General features: G+C 47.6%; 1 protein-coding gene across 1 annotated transcript in view; it reads left to right on the top strand.

The window, feature by feature from the left end:
- LOC144950339 (prolow-density lipoprotein receptor-related protein 1-like) overlaps positions 1-23,671 on the top strand; it is a 274,971-nt gene that overhangs the window by 126,741 nt on the left and 124,559 nt on the right. The window contains exons 7-12 of the mRNA XM_078880487.1: positions 3,776-4,039; positions 11,702-11,864; positions 19,360-19,576; positions 20,086-20,272; positions 22,337-22,480; positions 22,663-22,899. Of these exons, the coding sequence (XP_078736613.1) occupies positions 3,776-4,039; positions 11,702-11,864; positions 19,360-19,576; positions 20,086-20,272; positions 22,337-22,480; positions 22,663-22,899 (1,212 nt within the window). The remainder of the gene's footprint in view (positions 1-3,775; positions 4,040-11,701; positions 11,865-19,359; positions 19,577-20,085; positions 20,273-22,336; positions 22,481-22,662; positions 22,900-23,671) is intronic.

Here is a 23,671-nt window from a genome sequence, read left to right as displayed (position 1 = left end):
GCTGGCTTCCTTTTGTGCATAAAAGGTTGAACATTTTACAAGTGGCAAATTAGCATTGTACAATTGCCTCCCCTGTTGCTCGCTTCTCCTGTCCTTCACCCCTTCCTGACGTTCGTCCAGCAGTCACCCACATTGTAATTACCATCATCATCATCATCATCAAACTGAAGAAGTCGCTTTCCATTCTGGTTCCCTCAAAACTCATCCCACATTGCCCACCCACTCAAGTAGCATACACGACTCCGGCAGTTAACGCCTCCACATCTCTACTGATATTTGCCCTGCACTAACATTAGATGCTGTCACGCCCATACAAGTAAAAACAAATTTGACCCTGACATTCTATTAAAGCGCCACCCTATCTCAAACCTCACATTTTTCAGGAGATGTTCTGAGAAATATTTGTTTTTGTTTGCCATGTATCTAATCTTGCCCATCGATGATCTCTGTGATCCAGTGCAGTCCGATTCTCAACAAGGCCATTCTACGGAGACAGCTCTTTGACACGTGCTCAATGGCCTCCTCGTCTTTGCCGATCGTGGGTCTCCCACGATTTTGGCCCTCCTCGTTATTATTGCTGCATTTGACATTACAGACCACCACTCTCTTCTGCAGCACCTTCAGATATGCATAGGCATATCAGGCATTGTTACTCTCTTCCTTCTATTCTTATCTATTAAATCGTTATATTTATGTAACATTTCTGGGTACATTTTCCTCTAAAAAGAACATTCACTTATGTTGTGCCTCAGGGTTCCTTACTGAACCCACTGCCTTTCTCCCCATTGGGTGCAATCATATCCACTTTTAAGGTGGGATGTAATTTTATACTGATGAAACCCAGCTGTACATTTCCTGTGAATTCATGTAAATCATCCTCAATGTACAATTTTGAAACCTGCCTTGATGGAATTTTATAACTGGATTGGATGTAATTTTCCTCCTAAAAACTGCCAAAGCTGAGATTCTTCAAATGGGTAAAATGTTAGTTCTAAATAAAGCCTCCAAGCCACGTCTGCATCTCCAGGACTCGAATATTACGTTGGCAAAAACAAAATGGTGGGCAAACCTTGGGGCAAATTTAGATCCGGAGATGTCATTCACCCACCACATCTGCCACGTCCGTAAGGCCTCCCACCTGCACCTGCGTGACATCGCCCACGCACAGCCCTGCCTGGCTCCACCGGCTGTCGAGGCCCCAATCCACGTCTCCGTTGCCTCTCGCCTGGGCCACTGTCGCTCGCTACTCGTCGGCCTCCCACATTTCCCCACTGCAAGTTTACAGATCATTCATAATGGTGCTCCAAGGCTCCTTGACCGTACACGAAAACGTGATCTCATCACTCCAGTGCTACGATCTCTCACCACTGGCCTCCTGTCAAGTTACTGATTTATTTTGAGATTGCAGTGTTTTTGTTTAAAGATTCTTCTTGGTCTTGCCCCTGTCTCCGAACCCCTCCACTCTCACTCTACTCACCTCTCTGGCACCGTTGTCTTTGCTCCAGCAATAAAGGCGTCCTTCTCACAGGGCTGCCCAAAGCCGACCTTCACTCCATAGGAGGTCGCATCTTCTCGCCTGCTGCTCCTGGGGTCTCCAATTCTCATCCTCTTGAACCCATGCCGAGTTGAGACTCTGCCCTTGTTGAAGTCAAGGGCTCAAGATCCGTTTGTTTTGATGTGCATAGAGCTCATTTTTATTTCTCTCACGCAAAGCATCGGGAGATGCAGATGCATTTAGACACTGTTAGAGAAGAGTACATTGGATCGTATTTCTGCATTTTTCGCACAGCACAAGGGAATTTATTTGGCTAGATCTTTAAGCTTCAAACTAAAAATCACACTTCCACGTTTAATCTGGTTGATCTTTATTGCATCGGTATGATTGAATTAATATTAGCACGTACTTTATGACAGCACATGCGTTTTAATCTGTCTTATTAATTTGAAGGTCTGTATTAATTATGATAAGAGGCAGTAGATGGTAATTGGTTGCATGGCTGCTGTGTTGAGCACGGTGATAATGGAATGTGCCGCTTTGGTTGTGCCATCGGGGGTGTGCTCCTTTGGTGTGCTGTCCTTCAGTGACTTATAACATCAGTATTGTCATTTGCTGTCTACGTTGTACTGCAACAGATTCATTTAATTATTCCCACTACTATCAACACCAAATCACGTGCGTAATATTTGCAGTGCCTTGAAGGTGCAATGCCTGTGAATTTTTGCTTTAATGTGCGTGCTTTATGTGGCACCGTCTCATGGCAAAACACAAGACGGCACCGCTCTATGATACCGCTATTATCATTTCATGTTCTGGCAATTGATCACTTCCAAGCATAACCAGTTGGATGGAACGATGTCTGTGAGAACGTAAATCATTAAGAGGTGAGTTTGCACACGCAGATGCTGGTCGTGGCTTTATTCAACCTTGTGCGAAATGAACAGTGGATAACCATTTCTAGAGACCGACCTTTTCCATGGGATTGGTGAATTAGTGCTACTGGCTGCACGTCATTACTCCTTTTTATTTTATTCAACGAGGTAAGACCCACTGAGCTAAATAGCTTTTTTTCAAAAGCGACCTAGCCACAAATAATAGCTAAACGAAGTGGCTTATCACGTGGAAATCTATCGCAGCCAAAGATACTCTAAATGCGTGATGTTGATTCTAAATGTGGAGGGAAAACCCAGAGGATGCGGAGGAAAATCCACGCAACCATGGGGAGAGAGACAAGCAAACTCCAAATATACAGCAGCAGGCGTCAGGGTCGGGATCGAACCCACGACCTCCTGCATACCAGGCGAGATAGATGACATCTCACCACCGTGGTGCACATGAACAGAGATAACCGTCAGTCACATTGCTAATTTGAGCATAGGGATGCTGAAGACTTACTATCAAAATAAAATGTAAGGTGGTAATAGTGCAGCCCTGCAATGCCTTGCTCCAGCCACTGGTGGTGGAAGGGCCTTCATGAGAGGGAGCTCAAGAGAGAGCCCCGTTAATGGTGTATTTTTGCAAACTCTGCCGTGCTGCAAAGATATCTTGTCAGAGGTGCGAGTACCCACACTTTACCCCACCGCACGCGGACCTGCCGATCAACGAACTCGAGTTGTGACCCATGTGTATTGTTGGGTGCATAATGGTGGTGGGACATTTAACAAACTTGCCCCATTTCTTTAGCTGCCGCGCTGGGAGGACCAAATCCCACAACCGGCCCAGAGTTTGATTGGAACCGGCGGAACCTGGATCGCAAGTCCAGTGCACTGACCACTCCAACCTCCCGCAGCATCTTTACCTAAAACTGAAGGAAAAACGAAAGGAAGCCTCTGATTAGCATGGTTGGCTACGTACGGTGTGAAATAAGTTCAACATACATAACAAAGACGAAGATCCCCTGTATAGCCTGAACAGATTGTTGGGGAAAGTGCTGTTAAGCGAGCACCTATGAAGTCCGGAACGGTACACGAGGGGGTGGGTGGCCAGCACCACGCCCGACCCCCTTTGTCTCCCGAGTGGCGATGTTTACGGACCGCACCAGGTGCTCATTTGAGGCTGAGTCGACCTAGGGGAGACCCAGGACCGGTTCAGATATCCGTCACTGGTGTTGGCCGTAAGCGGGAATCGAACTCTATTCGTCGGGTTCGGAGAGCAGCGCGCTAACTGCTAAACCACCGCTCCATGCATACACACACACACACACACGTACACACACACACACATACAGACAGACAAAACACCGCACTAATACATCTGACGATCCTCACGCGAGTGCAGAGCCCTCGGAGCCGCCTGCGCTGCTGGTGGTGTCCAGCACATCCAGCATCGTGCCCATGCACCTCAACGGGACGGCGGTGCCGTCCGCGCGTCCCGTGGCCGCGTACGCCGCGGGCACGATGGACTTCAGCTACGCCGGGCAGAAGGTGTGCTGGGCAAACCGCACGGCGACCAGCCCCACCGGGGTCTTGCACTGCGCCAAGATGTCCAGCCTCGGGGCCTTCTCAAGCAAGACGGTCATTGACATCAACTTCGTCATGTACGGTAGGTCGTTGCTTCTTCCCTAAGCGACGCAGTTTTTCCCGGTCGTCACCGCGTGTGTTTCCTCGGCATGGAGCACGACGTTTCGTTTCCACGTACCTGTTGGTAGGTTTTTTTTTTTTGCAGGAAGCTGGATTGAAACTGAATTGACCAATCTCCCTGCGCCAGACGTGGCGTCGAACAACGCGTGTGCGGTGCAACCCGAAAACACATGAGAGATCGATACGGCACATCTGCGAAAACACACACAGGAGAACTGATGTTTGACACCCTCTCTCTCTGCTACCCCTGGTTTTTGGAGCTCCCTCCCCCTGGTCACCTGCAATGCTGACTCCCTCATCCTGTTCAAGCCCAGACTTAAAACTTCCCTCTGGCAGTAAATGTTTGTCCCTTTCCCGTACCTAAAACTAGTGTATATAAAGCACCGTAGGTTCCTTCCCCCTCTCCCCACCCAAAAAGTGTCTTTGTGTGTGTGTGTAGAGTGGCAACCCAAGTTTTATTCTCACTCACGTCCAACATCAGTAACGATTATCTGAACCTGTCCTGGGCCTCTCCCCTAGGTCGACTCAGTCTCAAATTAGTCCCTGGTGCAGTCTGAAAACTTCGTCGCTGGGGAGACAAAGGCGGCCGGGCGTGGTGCTGGCCACTTACCCCCTCGTGTGCCGTGGCCGGCCTAACTATACGGGATTATTTGTCGTGTCTGCAAAACAATACCTTCAAATTTCCATCGCCACATTATAAATCACGTGCTTCTCCCCACACTTGCAATCCCCCTTCCCTTGTTGCTGTGTAAATGTACGTTGTATGTGACACTGGCAGTGGAGAGAGCAGGCAAGGCTGCGTTGGCTGGGTCACGTAGCCCGCATGCCCAGCCACCGCGTGCCTAAACAGCTTTTGTTCGGCCGGATAGAGGGGGTTAAATGGGTGCAGCACGGGCTAGAGAAAAAATGGAATGGTACAAGAGGATGTGGAGCTGAGTGGACTTGCCGATGACCGGTACAAGTGGTGTCAAGATCAGCGTCTGTGGAGGAGGCTCGTAAAGGACGCTATTGGGCAGTCTGAGGCAGTCGCCCTCCAGCAACAACGGAGGCAGAGGAGCGATGCTCACAACAACGAGCGAAGCGCCGGGTGCTTAAAATACAGCAAGTTGGCACAGTAGGGGGCACAGGTGGTGCATCGGCCAGTCATCTCAGTCAGCCAACCCATGGCACCTCGGTTTATCCCGTGACCGACCAACGGGCGTTCGACACTTCACGTGGCCTTAACGTGCACAAGCGCCGTGGTGTGGCAAATGGCGGTTGTTGTTGTTGTTGATGTCGGAGAGACCACCCGGGTCCACCCTTCGACAAGGTGATTGAACCTGTTTTTGTCTGTGAGCCTAGACCAGATTTGTTTTTTCAACACCTGAGGTGGCATAACTGTACAGGTTCCAATTTAAGGGTCCCAATTTCTTAATGGGGCCAATGGCAGTAAATTAGGGGACAGCCATTCGAAGTGCTGGGGTTATCAAATAATTCACTCTTGCACGCCGTTTTAAACGCATTGGTGCTGCTGAGGTTTTTTTTTCTCGGCCGGCTGCAATTTCTGCTCCGGCCCGTGAGCTAATTGGAGACTCACGGCACGCCGGTGCCGGAGCGGCTTTCTTTGTCCTAGAGAACTCGGTGGGTATTCCGCAAGCGTCTAGCTATCCCCAGAAGGCTCCGTGGATTTTTTTTGCTTTGTTTTAAAACCAGCGTTACGCTGAGAGGCTAAGGGTGTATTGAAGCAGACCTTTTGACGTATCACGTAATCTCGATATAGTATTCGGCTCCGCAGATTTTCGTCTGAATCGGCGTTAGTCCACTAATAGGCATCTGCCATTCTTTAATGTCTGTGGCATTTTCTCTTGACCTCTCACGCTAATTGAGGGATTAGCCCACACAATAAATATGCAAAGCGAGCGATCGTGTCACGTTGGGTTTACATGAAAACGAGCTCTCAGCTTGCGACACCATCCCTAATAAAAATGCTTAAAGCATGCGTGGGCATGCGCACGGTGTAGTGAGGGTGCCATCGCGAACAGAAAGGAGACGTTTCGTGAGATGCGGTTTTCAAAGCACTGTCCCACACCACTACGAAAATAATGCTGTCAGCTACAATTACTAGAATAAGTTAGACCCCTATTTATTCAATTTCGTTCGGCAAAGATGACACGTTCAATTTACATCAGGCATCTACTGAGAGCAAGTGACATTGAGTGTTGTCTGGGTAACTGATCGTTTCTGCGACTACTGATTTTTTTTGAGCTCTTGTTATTAAGAGGAGGGGGAGTGGGGGGGGTCTTTGTGTGTCGGCTGATTGCTAGATGATGGATTTTGCCCATCAGATGCGAGCTGGAAGCTGCCTGTGCACTCACCACCGCCGCTAATTGATTTCTGCTGTAGAATGTTGATGCAATAGTGCCGGGCAGTGACTCTGGGATGTGAGCGATGGCACCCGTCAGTCTGGGCTGATGGTAGAGAGAAATTCAATGGCTGGTGTCAGAGATTATGGAATTATCGAGGGATGGGGGCTGCCCGCTCTTACCCTGTTAGGGTGGGGGGGGGCTTACCCCACGATTGTCATTTGTTGACGAGCCCTGACAAGGCAAACAACACTATCCGATCTTTTGGACAGTATATCTACGATGCCCAGAAATGTTTTAAAGTATGCGCTTACATGAGCAGGTTCAGTGGGAGTAATAATACAACCTAAACGTAAAATTTGTGTATGCTTTATTTTCACGAAAGAAAACCATTCGGCAATACATCGGTATACATTTAATTGTGGGAAAAAATAATACGCACGTTAATTTTAATACTAAATAAATTGGTATTGTTTCACATATTAAACCGTTTAAATATCATTCCTAAATCAACACAGATTATGCATTTCTGAATGTTATATGCTCTGTCGGGATGTATACCCAAACTAATTATACATTCAGAAGTAGTTGAATGTGAACATGTATATTCCATGTATTCACAGCTTCTCATTTACTGAACACCTAATTAAAATGACGCTAAACAGATAATTAGACTGATGATTGCCTTCGTTAATTACATTTTCAATGAACAATTACCATCAGTGGAGCGGAGCACGGCTTCCTACTTGACAATGAATATCCAAAACGTGATTTGTCGTCCTCGCGTTTACCGTAATGACCGTTTTCGAACAATCACGGGCAGCACTTCGCTTGCACCAGTGGCCCCCCAGCCAATGGGAAGGGATCCACATTCCTTTGGCGGGGACCGGCCTCTCCACAGGACGGTGACTGCCGGCGTCCCGCCGAGCGGTACGATTTCATCCGTCTTGGATGAGATGATCGGTTGACTACGATACTCTTCTTGGCCGTGCTCTCTCTATACCCATAAATTTGTGGCAAATACCCCCCCCCTCCCCCCCAGCCCCCCCTCCAACAGCAAAATAAATACGGGGGCACCTCAACCCACAGAAACCAACAGATGAATCCCTGTAGCAGACAGCGCTCCGCTGGGTCAAGAGTGGTGAAATAGAGACGAAGAGAGGGAATGCAGGGATGGGTTTTTGTTGAGGAAGAGTAGATCTGTAATAATGCTTTCCACCCTGACAGGATGCATTTGCATGGCCAAGCCGCGAGTGGCTGGAAGCCACTTCGTCACGCGGCCACATTCATTACGCTTCGCGATCTTGCCTAAAGATTATTGAGTGTCGGGTGACGTAGCAAAAAAAATCGCCGCGCGCGCACGCCGCAGCTGAGACATCGGAGATGAACACGTGCATTACCATACACAGGTCATTGTGCGCCATGTAAACGTGTTTAATATACGTGCACATTCATGTTTATTTAACTGGATTGTCCTGGAGGTCACGTGACTATCCTGACTATGTGCCCCATCCCGTCAAAACTCAGAAGCTGAGCAGAGGTTGAGCTTGCTCATTTGCGTAACAAGCTTTTGATGGAAAAAAAACCTATTTGTGGATGTGCGCCTCGAAATTACTTGGTCGAATTTTTTTGGTGGTTTCCGAAGCACAGAGGGTATTCATTGCGGCCAGTGTGGAGGGAGCATCCATCGAATGTTCACGGCTGGGAAATGCAGCCTCGTTCCAGTGAACGGCTTTGGCTGAAGAGCCTCGCGGACTAATCAAGCGTGTCGAGCCAGCGGTGAATCAGGTCGACGTGCTGGAGACGAACCATACCAAAGCCACTTAATTTTCCTCAACACGGTGGCGCGTACCGACACGTGCACGCTCGCCGTGTCTTCGGCGCCGCTAATTCTCATTTCGCCGGAATCGACGCTTCCTCGAGCGGCCAAGCACGGCGGTCTCCTTGTAAGCCCACGACCCCGGCACACGGTGCTCCGCCGAGCGCTACGGCAATTCCGAGAGCCGTGTGGAATTTGTCAGTCCGCTGGCCTGGCATTGTCGCATCCATCCATCTCTCTCTCTCGGGGTAGGCAACGCAGCAGCCACCCAGCCACAGCCGCACCCTCGTGATACATTGTCATCCCTACCAACGTTGCTGCATGCATTATATATAAAAGCAAAAATCTTTGTTCGTGCTCTCTATATATGTCATGGGTTTTAGTTGGTAATATTTTTTTTCAAAACGCAATTTTATTTGAGATGTTATCTGAAAAGCAACATCACTGAATATCACTTTCAGTGACCGTTATAAAGTTTGGCATATTGCAAAACGTCACTTGTTGCTCGAGGCAAGAGAAGTGTTTCTGGGCAGGAGAAGTATTTCTGGGCAAGAGACCCGCTTATTTGCGGCCGTTTGCCATCAGCCAGACAGCAGTGCAGCGACTTGTCTTTTATTTAGAAGTGTTTTAAAAAAGAAATTCCCCTCTCCACTTGCCACACACGACTTTTAAGGCACGCCAGTACTTTTCTTCTGTTGAAGGTGCTGAGCAGCTCTGAATAGATGGGGGGGCCGTCTACCTTGTCGATTGAACTGCGCGTGGCGCGTAGCCGTGCTAATAAAACACGCGGAAGGGCACAGCACGTCAAACGGACCGAGATTCTCAGAGGAAATATTTCAACGCGGTCGGGGGGGGGGTGTATGTGCTGGGGAGGGGCGGGTTGAGGACGCGACTGCTGGGCAGTGCCAGGCTGGGTACACGTTGAGGACGCTGCTGGGGATATTGGAGGCAGTCACCCTCCAAGAAAAGTGGGAGGGCAGTGAAGCGACGCTCGCAACAACGAGCGGAGCGCCGGGCGGATAGGATACAGCGAGTTGGCACAGCAGGAGGCCCAGGTGGTGCATCTGCCGGTCGTCTCAGTCAGTCAACCCATGGCACCTGGGTCTGTACCATAGCCTCCTTGTCAGCAAGCCTTCGAAACTTCACGTTGACTTGGAGTGCACATAGCCTGGCACAAACGCCGTGGTGACGTCGCCACCACTTAGTGGTTCATGGCGGCTGTTGTTGTTGTTGGTGGGGTGATAGGGTTGAAAATCCAACACCGCTTCGGAATTTTAAATTAACTACATTAACATTTTCAGGCAGGCTTAAACGTGCGTTTGCTTACTCTTGATTATAATGAGCAGATTTTGAATGGCGATTCACGACATCTATTTCACCTTGGGAGCGAGGCCTTGCAGCAATGCTGTGTAGGGCAGTGTAATGGCCATGTCTGTACAGTGCCTGCAGATGGTTGCACGATAAGTAAAGGCTATTCTTCAACAAGAGATCCGGTCGATAAACAGAAACGGCATGAGTTGAACTTGACAACGCGAATACGCTTGAGTGAAATATCGTGAAAACAAGCAACAGAGACAAACAACCTTCTTTGGTCTGTCCTCTTGAGACATTTGTTTGACTTTACCTGTGTTCTGTTCTTGAAAGATAAATGCATTTTCCATTGATTCTTTAAATTGCAATCTTCAAAAGTGCAACTTTCTTGCCCACAGTTAGATACATAGATCACGGTGTATGCAGAGGCCTCATCCAGCATTGGATAGACAATGGCTGATGCTGATGGCATCAACTGTTATTGATTATCAAGGACAACTAAGCACATGCACACATGCAGACATTGTGAATAAACACAGCAGGGTTATCCACTTTGATTTCTGGTGTTTATCACGTGAAATGTTTTACCTGTCGAACACCATGGGAAGGGGCACGGAGTCAAGGATATGAAACAATGGAAACTATTCTGATTGTTACCAGCTAAGACCCACTGAGCTATCGAGCTCTTTTTCAGAAGCGACCTTCCCAAATGAAAAGCGGCCAAATGCTCTGAACGCGTGACGTTGATTCTAAATGTGGAGGGAACAACCGGAGGACCCGGAGAAAAATCCACGCAACCACAGGGAGAACACGCAAACTCCAAATATACAACAGGCGTCAGGGTTGGGATCAAACCCACGATCTCTTGTATGCCAGGCGAGGTAGCTAACATCTCACCACCGTGGTGCTGATGTATGGAATAAGAAAACGGAACAGGAAAGGGAAGAGACAAGATAAAGAATGGGAAATAAGAATAACATTAAATCTTGACTTCAAGTTGTACGTGACCGTAGGAATTCTTATTCTGTGGGTGTTTCGGTAAAGTCACGTAGATGGGTTCAAAGACGACCGCTTGTGTTGCGATCGAAACGTCGTAGTTTTTTGTTACTTCCTTTGAACCGATCTACGTGACTTGGCCGAAAGACCCAAAGAATAAGAATGACATTGGCCAAATGCGAGCAGCAGGAAGAAAGGGAGGAAGGCAGACAGGAGAGGAGGGAGGGGGAGAAGGAATGATAGATATATGACAAAAGTGATTGATGCTGTATACCTCATTTGAAATACATTGGCTTTCGGAAAAGCATTGCATTACTCCGTGTTACTTGCAATGAGCTGTTTCCTGCATTTGAATTGCGAATGCTAAACGCTTGTGTTTCGAGTGCAGTAGTTAACCACCGCTCGAACACACATAACATTTTCACAAGAATCAAGTGGGCCCCATTTGGTGGATTAATTTGTGCTGTTAATCATCTTCTTTACAACACGCAATTTGTTCAAACGCAGTTGCATTCTTTTGAATTAAAAACGTGTTTAAGTTGCAGCATTATCTACTCACGTATTTAGTAATGTCTAATTGTATTAGTCAGAAGCCTGCCACACAGACCAATTTGCAGACTATTAATCTGAATTTAATTGTGAGCATTGATAACGCATCGAAACTTCTGGAAGAGTTGAAGAGACATTACGTAGACCCTTGCATGAAGATATACCGTAATTTCCAGGCCATCCTGGCAAACCTCTAAAATAATCCATACTCTTGTGTAATCAAGGTAATTGAGTTGCATATAAAACGAAATTAAAAATACATTTAATACAGAAATATTCCAGTGCTACTTGAGCAGAATCAGATATTTCAAATTAGTCTTTCAATTCTCCTAGTTGCCGTTTATTTGACAACCTCTGCTCCCAATATTTTAGCATTCAAAGTCAATCCATATGGGCACATGGTGCAGCCCGGCAGAAGAGGGCACGGTCATGGCGCTCTTACCCGCACTGTGTCTGCACGCGCAATGACGCATCGAGGCCCGAGCACGCGTGCGCGGAGCGTCGCGCGGAGCGTCGCGCGGAGCCAACGATCGCAGCCGCGGTTTGAGGAGTCGCCGGTCGGGATGTGAGAATTGGTGTCGCGCGTCCGCCTCTCCTCGCCCCGCAGGTGTGAAGGAGATTCGCATCGACTGGCTGACGGAAAACTTCTACCTGTTGGACGAAAGCTACAACTACATCGTTGTGTGCGACGCGTCGGGCGCGTTCTGCGTCAAGCTGCTGGATCTGGGGTCCGAGGCCATCAGGTCGCTGGCACTCGATCCCATATCAGGGTGAGCGAAGGACGGCGGCGCCATGGATGCACGTTTGTTGAACTTCTGTGGCACCGTACGTAGCCAACCGTGCTGGTCGCGGGTGCGGTCGGGGGGGGAAGGACAAAAAACTGGCGCTTCATTTCTCCCACCGCGAGCTGCAACAGCCCTACCTGCGCGCACCCCACTATCTACAGCAGCGGCCTTTTGAACCACCAGTGGCAGCAGTCCTCGTACCACTTATCTACGTTAATGGAACAGCAGAAAATGTCACGATTAGAAACAGCAGCCCATGCAGCATAAGGGGCAGCAACGGTCACGACAACCAACTACAACGGCCTGCACGCCCCTTCGCTAGTGACAGCAGCTCGTTCAGCACCCAGAGGCAGCCCTGTTGTGCTTGTGTGAAACAAAATTACATTTAATAATAGGGGTTTTCCCCTTATTTCTGGCCACAAAACTGAAACCTTTTTGCGAAGAATCATGTGTGCATTATGACCACAATACTTGTGGTCAAAATGCAAACATTGCATTGTCCTTGAAAGTGATTGGTCCACACTAGAGACAGATTTCTTTTGAGCCTCGTCTCAATTGGTGCTAGACCAGATAACGCCAAAAGGTGTACAGCTCAAAGACAACGCCACTATCAGAGTAATGAGAGCTCGGGGTGAGCATCTACATCATTAGACCAATCAATTTCAAGGACAATGCATATATTATCAGAGTGTGTTTTTTGTTTGCATTTTGACCACAAGTATTGTGGTTAATACAGACATGATTCCTTGTAAAATGGTTTAAGTTTTGTTGCCAGGATTTAAGCAGCTCACTAAAATTAATACGTAAAGTAGATAAGTTCATAAGAAAGGTTCTTGGGTGAGATCGTGTTATTTATTAATGTGTCGTAACCCTCCACCACCCGACATGGCCAATCAGTAAAAAAATGTGTCACGTTTACAAAAGACAAATAGTTCACTACTTTAGCCCACCGGTGTTTTGAAGAGTGAATCAACATCATTTACAATTTTGAGTACGACGTTTCGCTGGTAATTACATCCAGCATCATCGGACAATTTGCCAAATTGCAAAACTACACCAATTCCCAACCTTGAGCCAGGCAGCAAAACAACAGTAAGAACATCTTCTTGGTTCTTTCGGTAAAGTCACGTAGAAGGGAATAAATATACGCTGCCAAGCCTGGCGGTGCCCATTCAGACTCTGTCTTTCCGACAGCCCTGTTCTTCACCTGAGGACGGCTGCTTGCGTTGTGGCCGAAACGTCGTGAGAATTATTTTATTATGTTTTATTATTAGTTTATTATTTCCCTTCTACGTGACTTTACCGAAAGAACAAAGAAGATTAATCCCTGCAGTCACGTAAGCTTTAAATCGAAACAGTAAGAACAGTTCTAGACAGCACCAAGACAAGGCCACACAGTCCCTCAATAAAATTGCACTTTAACATTCATCTCTGTCGCCTATTCCTATTCTTGTTTCTTGGGATAGTCGAAAGGCAATTCGATGGAGTGTCCAAGGTTTCTTGGGTTTGACAATGGGATTCATGAAGTGGCCAAGTATTGTGCAGATTTGCAGAGTTAGGCGGCCGTCATGGTCCGTGTTTGCAGAGCCAAGAAGGCAACCTCCAATCAGAAGCTCATTGAGAGTGCCACTCCTCGCGGTCTTACCCCCGGGCAAAGGCTTTAATTCATTGCCTTATAATCAGCTGTTTATAAAGTCAGAAACAGTTCACGTGTTAAACCAACCGGACAAAAAAAAATATACTGATTTTCTTGCAGGTTGAATCTGTGACTGACTGCGCAGGTCACTCGCCGGTTACTTTGAACGACTCTCAAACATAAAAAAACCAACAACCTGAATAAATACGATGGGGTTGTTATTTCACAAGACGTGCCATTGTGAATGTGCCATTGATAAACGCCACTCTCGTATCCCTCATCAACGGTTGTGTTCAGAGCAGAGGGGGGAATTCACCGCACCGATACGATTACACTTTATTTCAGACACATTCTCAATTAATATTTTTTTTCTATTTCTCCTAGAATTCATCATGTGCCAGATGTATAGATATACATAGTACTAATTTCATTTTATATAGCGTCATTCATGCAATTGCATCCCACAACGCTGCACATCAATGATCCAGTTCCGTACAAAAACATGCAAAAACAAAACCCAACTGCTTAGCAAATAGAAATACATAACTAACGAGAATAAATGTTTTTTCACGTAGCAAGAAAAAATAATCGCGGAGAAAATTAATGAAAATAAATAAATCCGTTCGGTCTCCATACCCCAGACCACAATCCCAACACATTTTGCCGTGCCTGCTCTGCAGGGATTGCTGCATTGTGCAACACTAAAGAGCGACGTTTGTGCACGTGCGCAGCGATGCGCTGGGACGGTGCACCCTGTCATTTTATAGGACACAGCCACCTCCATCATCTTTTGCAGAATGGGGGGAGGGTGGTGGTGAAAGTGGTCATCTTGAAAACCAGCGGGGATAATTTGCACCTGTTCACCACGCAGAGCAGAATACACACGCGAGAGTGGGGGGGGGGGGTGGCGGGGTGGGGGGTTCGAGTACCCTGGGGAAAATCTACTTGAAATAAAAAAAAATCACACCAATCTGCTGCAGGAGGAAAATGTTTAATCAGCGTACCGTTCTGCGCACCTCCGATTAGCACGGTTGGCTACGGTGCGAAAGAAGTTAAGCTATACTTGCAACGTGCTGAAAAGACCGCTGAAAAGTGCGCAAAGAAGCTTGAAAGGATGCATGCGCAGAATTGCACCGAGACACAGAGGGGAGGAACACGTGGATTAGAGAACGTATGCCAGTTACAGACGTCATATTGATTGTTAATCAAAGTAAGTGGGTTTGGGGAGGGACACGTCGCTTGAAGGGTTGATTGCAGAGGGTCGAGATTGATGATGATGATGATGATGCAGCGAAGGCACACGCCACAGAGGGTGTTCACCACCGAGATGGAACGATAAAATCAGCTGATGTGCAGGTGCTTGATAGATTGACGCTTCGCAAGAGAGATGGCAACGGCTTGGGGAGGCACCCATCTAGCGGTGGATTGGTGACGGCTGGTGATGAGAGATGAACTGTGAGACATTTGGACATTTTCGCAAAAATTATCTCAATCATCGCCATAAAGGATGTCAATACGAATGATGCAGTGCTCAGGCTCCAATGCACGGTGATTGTAAATGTGATTTCCTCTGTGACCGAGTTAATAGCCGGTCATTATCCCAGCCGGCCAGCAGTAGAGCGAGCAGGCTCGCAATGCGATGGTTTACTCGGCAACATCATTCCACTGATAACAATGAATTCCACATAGTAGGGGAAGTCGACAGTGATTGGCCCTGTGGAGCGACCAACACCCCGTCATAGGAATGTGGAATTTCTGCCACTGGTTCAGGGCTGTGAAAATGAGACACGCAATGCCCCCCCATGGTCATTCGAGCAGGAAACGACGTTGACTTTTGAATATTTCAGCACGAGACTTTTGGTTTTCTTTTCTCTTCATCGTCTTTGTGAGTTCACTGTAACCTGGCAGCAGCTGTCTAAAGGCAGAGCACACAAAGGGGGTGTGTTATTTATAGGTCCAATGTTTTATTCCGTGAAAATGATTTTTATTACGCGATTCATTGGCATGGAGTGCACAACCGTCACAAATCATTGTCTGCTTTTATGTAGTTATTTTTATTTATTTAAGTGATTGTTATCAAAGGAACATTTTAATTGCCATATGCGCACTCCACTCACTCCGTAAGGCGATGCTAGCCAAGTTTTTCAATCCAAGGACTCATGGCAGTGGGAGAAAAAAAAAATTGCTCATTATTAGTCAGGGACCGTTATTCAGGACCATGTGAAGATCCCATTGCAAAAGAAAGGAGGCTTGCGCTGCAAATTGATAACGATTGAGTCCCTTTTCTCTGCGTTCTATTTTTCACTTAGTACACCAACGTTGACCACAATTGCCACTCAAAGAGCAATCAAAGGTTTCTTCCAAATCACACCAGTAATTATTCATGTCTCCTGATATTCACTCTGGGCTTTGCACACAGTGCTAAAATTATACGGCGCTAAAACATGTTGGCGTAAAAGTCTCGCCTCATCATCAGCAATCATGATCTCTCCGCTGCTGGAGGAAGACCTCTCCACGCCAACGGAATCCTCTGCAGTCCTGCGATGCAGATAATCCACCTCACTCCTGCAACACGAGCTGATCTCGCTTGACTCGCTCTTCTTGGACACGTTCCTATCGGCTGCTGTCACAGCAGTTTAACACGTAGGAGGCTTTCGCGAACAAAATTACACGTAAATTTCGATTTAAAGTTTTCGTGACTGCAGGGATTCATCTTCTTGGTTCTTTCGGTAAAGTCACGTAGAAGGGAAGTAATAAAATAATAAAAAATAAAACATAATAAAATAATTCTCACGACGTTTCGGCCGCAACACAAGCAGCCGTCCTCAGGTGAAGACCAGGTCTGTCGGGGAGAATTATTTTATTATGTTTTATTTTTATTATTTTATTACTTCCCTTCTGCGTGACTTTACCGAAATAACCAAGAATAAGAAAAAAATACCCATCATAGAGGTTTTTTTGTTGCTGTTAGATCGCGTAAATATGAATGCGTCGTTAACCCACCACCATCATCGACACACCCCATGAGTAATTAAGAAGTCTTTTGCACAATTATGGCAAATCGCCTGATGAAGCTGGTTGTAATCAACAGAGAAACGTCGTTAACTCAAATTGTAAACGTTGTGGGTTTACTCGGCAACACACCGATGCGCTGAAGTAGTAGCGAATTGGCGCATTTTGTTTAAGTCACAAACCTCGACAACATTTACGATTTGAGTACCGGGACGTTTCGCTGGAGATTACAACCAGCTTCATCAGGCGACTTGCAATAATTGTGAAGAAGACTTTTTTCTTACTAATTGGCTATGTCGGGTGGTGGCGGTGGGTCAATGGCAAATTTAAAAATAAAAATTATCATGCTCTCGTGATTTGTCCACAGTCCAAAGGCCCACTTTAAAACTCAATAGGATGTCTCCAATTTACACTTGTTCCCGAATCCACGTGATTATCTTTCTGCCACTCATTGTAATTGCTAACGTGCACCATCTCAATGCTTCTTTGCACACTTTTCAACCTTTGCTGCATTCTCTTTGTTCGCATCCACGATTTCCAGTCGATATGGCATCGCGAGTCAGTCAGTCAGTTCGTTTTAGGTAATACCCATTGAGCTTAAACGCTCTTTTTCATCGGTGTGATTTGGCCAAAACGGCTGAGCATGTTACACGGCAAGGGAGGGTTTGCAGGGACTACATAGAATGAAAGCAGTGATATTCAATGGTAAGAATAATGATGATTAATTAACAACCAAAATGGCGTACGACAATGGACATTTTGCGTGCAATCCAAAATAACAATGCATACCACTGCTAATACGCACCGATCGAAAATGTTATTCTACATGTGCATTTAGGTTGTTTTTCAATGTCAACATGCACTATCTCAACAAAGTGCATCATGCTGCTCTCACTAGCCACATTTTTCATAATTTCGATCCCAATCCACCTTCAAGATTTGCCATCCGTATATCATCCATATTGCCTTGCATCTTCCATTCACCGTCCTCCAACAATAATTGCATTCTGTGCTGGGAATATTGCACGTGACGATTGTGTTGCACGCACATTCATTTTGAGCCTTCTTGGTTTAGCCTTCTTGATTAAATTCTACAATCCTTTCGTGGAGTTCATTTCAATTGCTTGTATTAATGGCTATGTTGTCACCAAACCTGAGGCGTTTCATTCAGTAAGTCTCTCATATTTGCTAGGAGCTGCGGTTATTGTTGTGAGGAGCTTGATTTTAGTACATTGAACCAATTTTATCCAAATTTCTTGATAATAAGTGCTACCTTGGCTTAGCATAATCCTTAAATTTAGTTTCAGGGAAAAGTACATACTCTGTATTATGGTTCAGTAAACACATATGACACTATAATTTAATTTACAAATACCTCTTATTGATTTTCATAACAATAAAGTGCCGATGTTTATAATTGTTTTCATACTTATTTATCTCCATTTGTTTTGCATGGGCAATAAGCCTGCCTAATGTAATGAATGGATGCCTTCGCAGTGATTACGTTAAGCTTTCAAACTTGGCGGCTCACTCCTCGTGGTGACTTCACTCAAGTGCAAAGAATCTCACCAATAAGCCACGTGCATTCGCTCGAATCGAGTCGAGCGACCCTCGAATCTTTGTACATTAGAATAGCTAGTCGGACGACGCCGGTTGAGGGTGATGAAAATTGCGCCCTCGATGACGTCAACGAGCAGGACAGCCCGCAGTGCCAGCGATAGGTCAACACGTGCGGCGCAAACGCGCAGCGACAAACATTGGCAGCCGCTGCGAGGGCTCGCAGGAAAAAGTTTCAGCAGTGCGGGCTAGTGCTGCGCTGTAAAGCCTGCCGAAGACAAACTGCCTTCGATGTTTACAATTTGTCTTGGTCTCAGCTTGTAGAAAATGTACATCTTGATAACATCAGATTTGCAGCTGTGGTCCGCCTGGCATAGCAATGTGTAATTTCCATCTCTGGCTGTGGCTTGCCGTCTGAAGATGATAAATACGTCATGCTCCTTCGAGCACACAAATGTTTTACTTTCATTTTAAATAACTCCTTTGAAAGCATTTTGGGTTTTTTTCCTGTTCGGTAACATGAAAAGAAATTATTACTAATGCAGTTAGTCTGGTGCTGACAGTCATGTGATGCCAGAACACACACACACACGCAGGGGTTAGAGATCTCCACATTTTAATGCATTATTTCAAAGCATCTCAAAAATGAGAAAATAAGTCCCCTATACAACGTTAGAGCTTACGGCTCATCCATTCAACTGCTATTGTTTAACAGTGTTCTGGTAATGTCACAAGCGCCTTCCCTGCCGATTGCCTCTTTCTCTTTACAAGGACCTTTGTGAGATGAGCAGTAGAGGGGGCTGGGGTTAGGCACCCCAGCGTCCAATACCGACCGGAGCTATCCTGTTTTTACCAGCCTTACGGCCACGGAACCTGTATGTATGTTGACGTTTTTTCGCACCGTACCTAACTGACCATGCTAATCGTAGGTGTGGGGGACGACAACAAACATCACGCGAACTTCGGTCATCCTCACATTGGCTTTTGGCTGACCATCGAACAAATATGGTCACCGCATCGCGTGCTTTCACATGCGCTTTTGCGGCCGTCTGGAACGTTCTTCCTTCTGTAATTAGGAAGCCACTGGAGCGATGCAATTTTAAATCCATATTGACAACTCATTTATTTAGAACGGCTTTTTTTTTTGCTGTCATTCCCCCGCACTTCTGATGAGTACGGTTGGCTATATACGGTATGAAACAAAAGAATCGATATAAATACGACATGACCGTGTTCCTCAGTGGCTTCCTCCCCCTTTGCGTTGTCCCCCCGCAGGAAGATTTTCTTCACAATCTTTGGGAGGAACAGCAGGATCGAGCGGTGCGACATGGACGGGGGCAACTGCACCAAGCTGGTGTACAGCAAGATCACGTACCCACAGGCCATTGCGCTTGACGTGATCGCCCACCTCGTCTACTGGGCAGACATCAGCTTCGACTACATTGAGGCGGTCGACTACGAGGGCCGCAAGCGGCACGTCGTCTGCCGCCACGTAGGTCTGCCCGCCGTAGCGGGCGCCGCTTTCTCGCGTCCTCACACGACCGCGGGTTTCTCCCGCGCCCGACGTCACGCAACCGAGGCCTAGTTCACACGCAGAACAAACGGTCGGATTTTTCTCGGGGGAAAAAAAAAAACACGTGCCTTTGTCGCCATTTCTTGACTTTACTTCAGTTCCGCTTATAATTGTATGTGATGCAGTTCCCGCTAAGCACACAAATCAGGATGTATTTATTGTCCTTGCGGAGACATCATCTTGAAGTTGAGGAAAGCAACGCTCTAAACTTGACAGTATGCATGATGTTACAGACATTTGCATTGTTTTATTTTTCCAGAAAGCATCTACAGCAGTGCATTATGAAGGCAGTATTAACCACTGGTGTTTCCGCTGTGGCGATAGCGAGCGCCTTCACGTGTTCGCTTAGTTACCCCGGACAGTCATTCTCCCTTTCATCACTGCACCGAGACCCACCGACATCTCCCACTTCCCTCTACCTCTCCCAGGTTGATCGCCTGTTTGGCCTGACCATCTTTGAAAACTACATCTACGGGATCAGCATCAAGTACAGCGCAAGCGAGCACATGTCCCTGGTTCGCGTAGACCGCTTCAACGGCACCGAGGTGCAGGTGCTGGCTCACACAGCGCGAGTCGGCGCCGTCTTCGTGCACCACAGCAGCAAGCAGCCCGCTGGTGAGTGCTGCCACCACCACCAGCCACCACCACCACCAGCCACCACCAGCCACCAGCCACCACCAGCCACCACCGCCAGCCACCACCACCACCAGCCACCACCACCACCAGCCACCACCACCAGCCACCACCACCAGCCACCACCACCAGCCACCACCACCACCAGCCACCACCAGCCACCACCATCAGCCAGCCACCACCACCAGCCAGCCACCACCACCAGCCACCACCATCAGCCAGCCACCACCACCAGCCACCACCAGTCACCACCAGCCACCACCACCAGCCACCAGCCACCACCACCAGCCACCAGCCACCACCACCAGCCACCACCACCAGCCACCACCAGCCACCAGCCACCACCACCAGCCACCGACCACCATCCGCCACCGTGTGGCACCCGCCATCGTTGCCCCGCTTGTGACGCCGGCCATCGCGCGCGCCCTGTGTGCGAGCGAATCTCAAGCAAGCGGAGGTTAAACCGCTTTAATGTGTGCGCGTTATGCACGTTCAACTTATTTCGCGCCGTGCGTAGCCAACCGTGCTAATCGGAGGTGCGGGGGAAAGGACACGCGAAAAGCATTTCTAAAGAATCGAGTTTTCCAGTCCCTACAAGGTGTGTGGTGAAGTTAGGAGATGTCCATGTGCTCGGCATTTGAAGGCCTTGAAGACCAGAATCGGTGATTTCGCCGAAAATTTGTCCAGGGAGGCAGTGCCATATCCGGATAGCAGATTAAAGGGAGCGTCTGTGCAGGGAGCAATGTGTTTGGTAGAGTTTCTCGTGATTAGTAGGGTAAGAGCATGGGCTAAATAAACTAGACTTTGCAACTGGTATTAGCCAAACATCCAAATGACGAAATATTACCTCTAAATTATTCTATTGGGATGACACACAGCAGCGACATTGCCCCTTACTTTGGCAGGACCCTCCTGAAAATGAGGCTTGAGACACGGCGAGGCTCTCCTGGGTAGAAGAAGTGAAATATTTTAACGTGAATAATTATGGAGGAGCTAAGTGCATACAATTGGACGAGACTTCATTTTGCAACCCTGACGCAAGGTGTACTTTGTTTACTCCTGAAACATGGTTCTTTGTTGCAAGTGGCATCTTCTCCTGGCACATTTAAACAGAGATGTATTTTATTTGCCATCGTGTACAACCCGACTATATTCATGCAATCGACATCATTTGCGTTTGCAAATTGCCTAACATCGTAACCATAGCTCAAGGCACTGTCTACTATAAAGGACATACACATCACGACTACTGAAGAAAGATAAACAAATTAACTAGAATATTCTCCCATCGTTATTCAGCAGGAATACACATATTCTTTAAACGTATAACAATATTTAGATTTACAATGAGTCTTCATAAAAAAACTCGTAATATACACGTGCTACATGTTTAAAATCCGCACAATAAGTGTCTTAAGCGTAAAAGCATCGGGTATGATTTATGGTATAGGAGGGCAATTTTTTCCTAAGTGCCATATTATCCACTCGGATCGCTTACCTGTTGTCACAGTGGAGAAACAATTATGTAAATCCCATGTGTTCGGTGCAGTGAGTGAGTCAGATAGAGGGAAACCATTACCCCTGAATCTTCCCAACTACCCCAGCTTATTTCCAGTTCCTTATCTTGCTCAAAGTGCCGTCTGTATCATCCTCAATAATGCATGGCCTTATTTTTGTTTGATATTTGTGACCTCATTATTCCACCCTGGGCTGTTTCGTGCTGTCAGATGTGCGAGTTAAAAGGAGTTTATAGACCAAGCGCTTCCACGAGGCGCTTTGCCGGGCCTATTTTCAACTCGCTTTTATTTGTCGTCGCACCTTTAAATCAAAACGGGGCAGATTCCCATTCGCACTTACGAACGATCAGAGCGTTATCAGCGACAGCGCTGCGGTGGCAAATCGCAACTTTGCAGCCGCGATTTGCCGGCATTATTTCTGCTCGTCGGTTGAGTTTCCCCCACGTGCCGATCCCGGCGCGCGCTCCACGTCACCCCCAAACCCCTCACCCCCCCCCCAAACCACCCCCCCCCCCCCGCCCCGTCGCAGTGCACGGCCACGCGTGCGAGCCGGACGAGCGTGGCCGACGCGGGGGCTGCTCGGACCTCTGCCTCTTCTCCGCCGGCTACAAGGTGCGCAAATGCCGCTGCCACAGGGGGTTCAACCTGGACAGCGATGGCCGATCCTGCACAAGTGAGTCCTCTTCGGCCTACAGGGGCCCCTCCAATGTACATCCGTGTGTGTGTGTGTGTGGACGTTGAACTTCTTTGGCATCGCACGTATCCGACCGCGCTAATCGCGTCTACCGCGGCGATCGCTGGCACTCCCCACGCGCGCAGGGGTTCTTAATTCTGTGCCCTCCGCCAATGTCCCAGAACCCAAGCACGAGCTCTTCCTGCTGTACGGGAAGGCGTTCCCGGGCGTGGTGCGCGGCATCGACATGACGGGGAGCGTGCAGGACGACTTCATGATCCCCGTGGAGATGCTGGTGAACCCCCGCGCCGTCGACTTCCACGCCGCCACCGGCTTCGTCTACTTCGCCGACTCCAGCCAGTTCCTCATTGGGCGGCAGAAAATCGATGGCACTGGGCGCGAAGTCCTCTTGGCAAACAGTGCGTGCCTTTCGTGCGTCGTTCTTGTAACCGTTGTGCCAATGTTTAAAGGGGGGCGCGAGCTCGCGGGAGGTTTTCCCGCGGTCTCCGAGGTCGAGGGCGTGTGCTTGCCCAAATCCGTTGCTGTGTTAGGGACGCGTCCAACACCACATCTCGAGTTAAGTTTTAATTACCCTCCGTCGCCGGTGGTGTACACGGTAAACATGGAGCATATTATTTACAATAAAGGTTTTTGGGTGAGATCGCGTAAGTATATATGTGTCGTAAACCCTCCACCACCCGACAATTTGGCACAGTTATCAACCTCGTAATTCTCATGTTAATGTCCCGTACCATCATAGTTTTAAGTGTGTGTTTTTACGCATCACCAGGATGAGTACACTTGATGGATTTACTCTCCAACACACCGGTGGGCTGAAGTAGTAACCAATTGGCGCGTTTTGTTTACGTGACAAGCCATACTGGCTGTGTCGGGTGGTGGAGGGTTACGACACGTTTATACTTACGCAATCTAACCCAATGAACTTTGTCATGAATAATATTGCTCGCAAAAATTACGTGTTAAACTGATGGAGCACGTCACTCTTAATATGCCATATACAGAAATCCAGTAAGCCTGGCCCTTGCAAAATACGTTTTTTTGCTATTCTACTATGCTGCCATTTACATTTGTTAAATCGGGCAAGAGCACACTTATAATGGCATTGGGGTTTCTCAAGCGTACACCATCTGGTGCAGTGCGCAGAACACAGGCCCGCTCCCATTTGTTGCG

This window comes from Lampetra fluviatilis, chromosome 1, assembly GCF_964198595.1.
Source record: "Lampetra fluviatilis chromosome 1, kcLamFluv1.1, whole genome shotgun sequence".
NCBI classification, from domain to species: Eukaryota; Metazoa; Chordata; class Hyperoartia; order Petromyzontiformes; family Petromyzontidae; genus Lampetra; species Lampetra fluviatilis.
The sequence above is the reverse complement of the archived record's forward strand: the minus strand, read 5'-3'. Positions and strand labels throughout refer to the sequence as shown.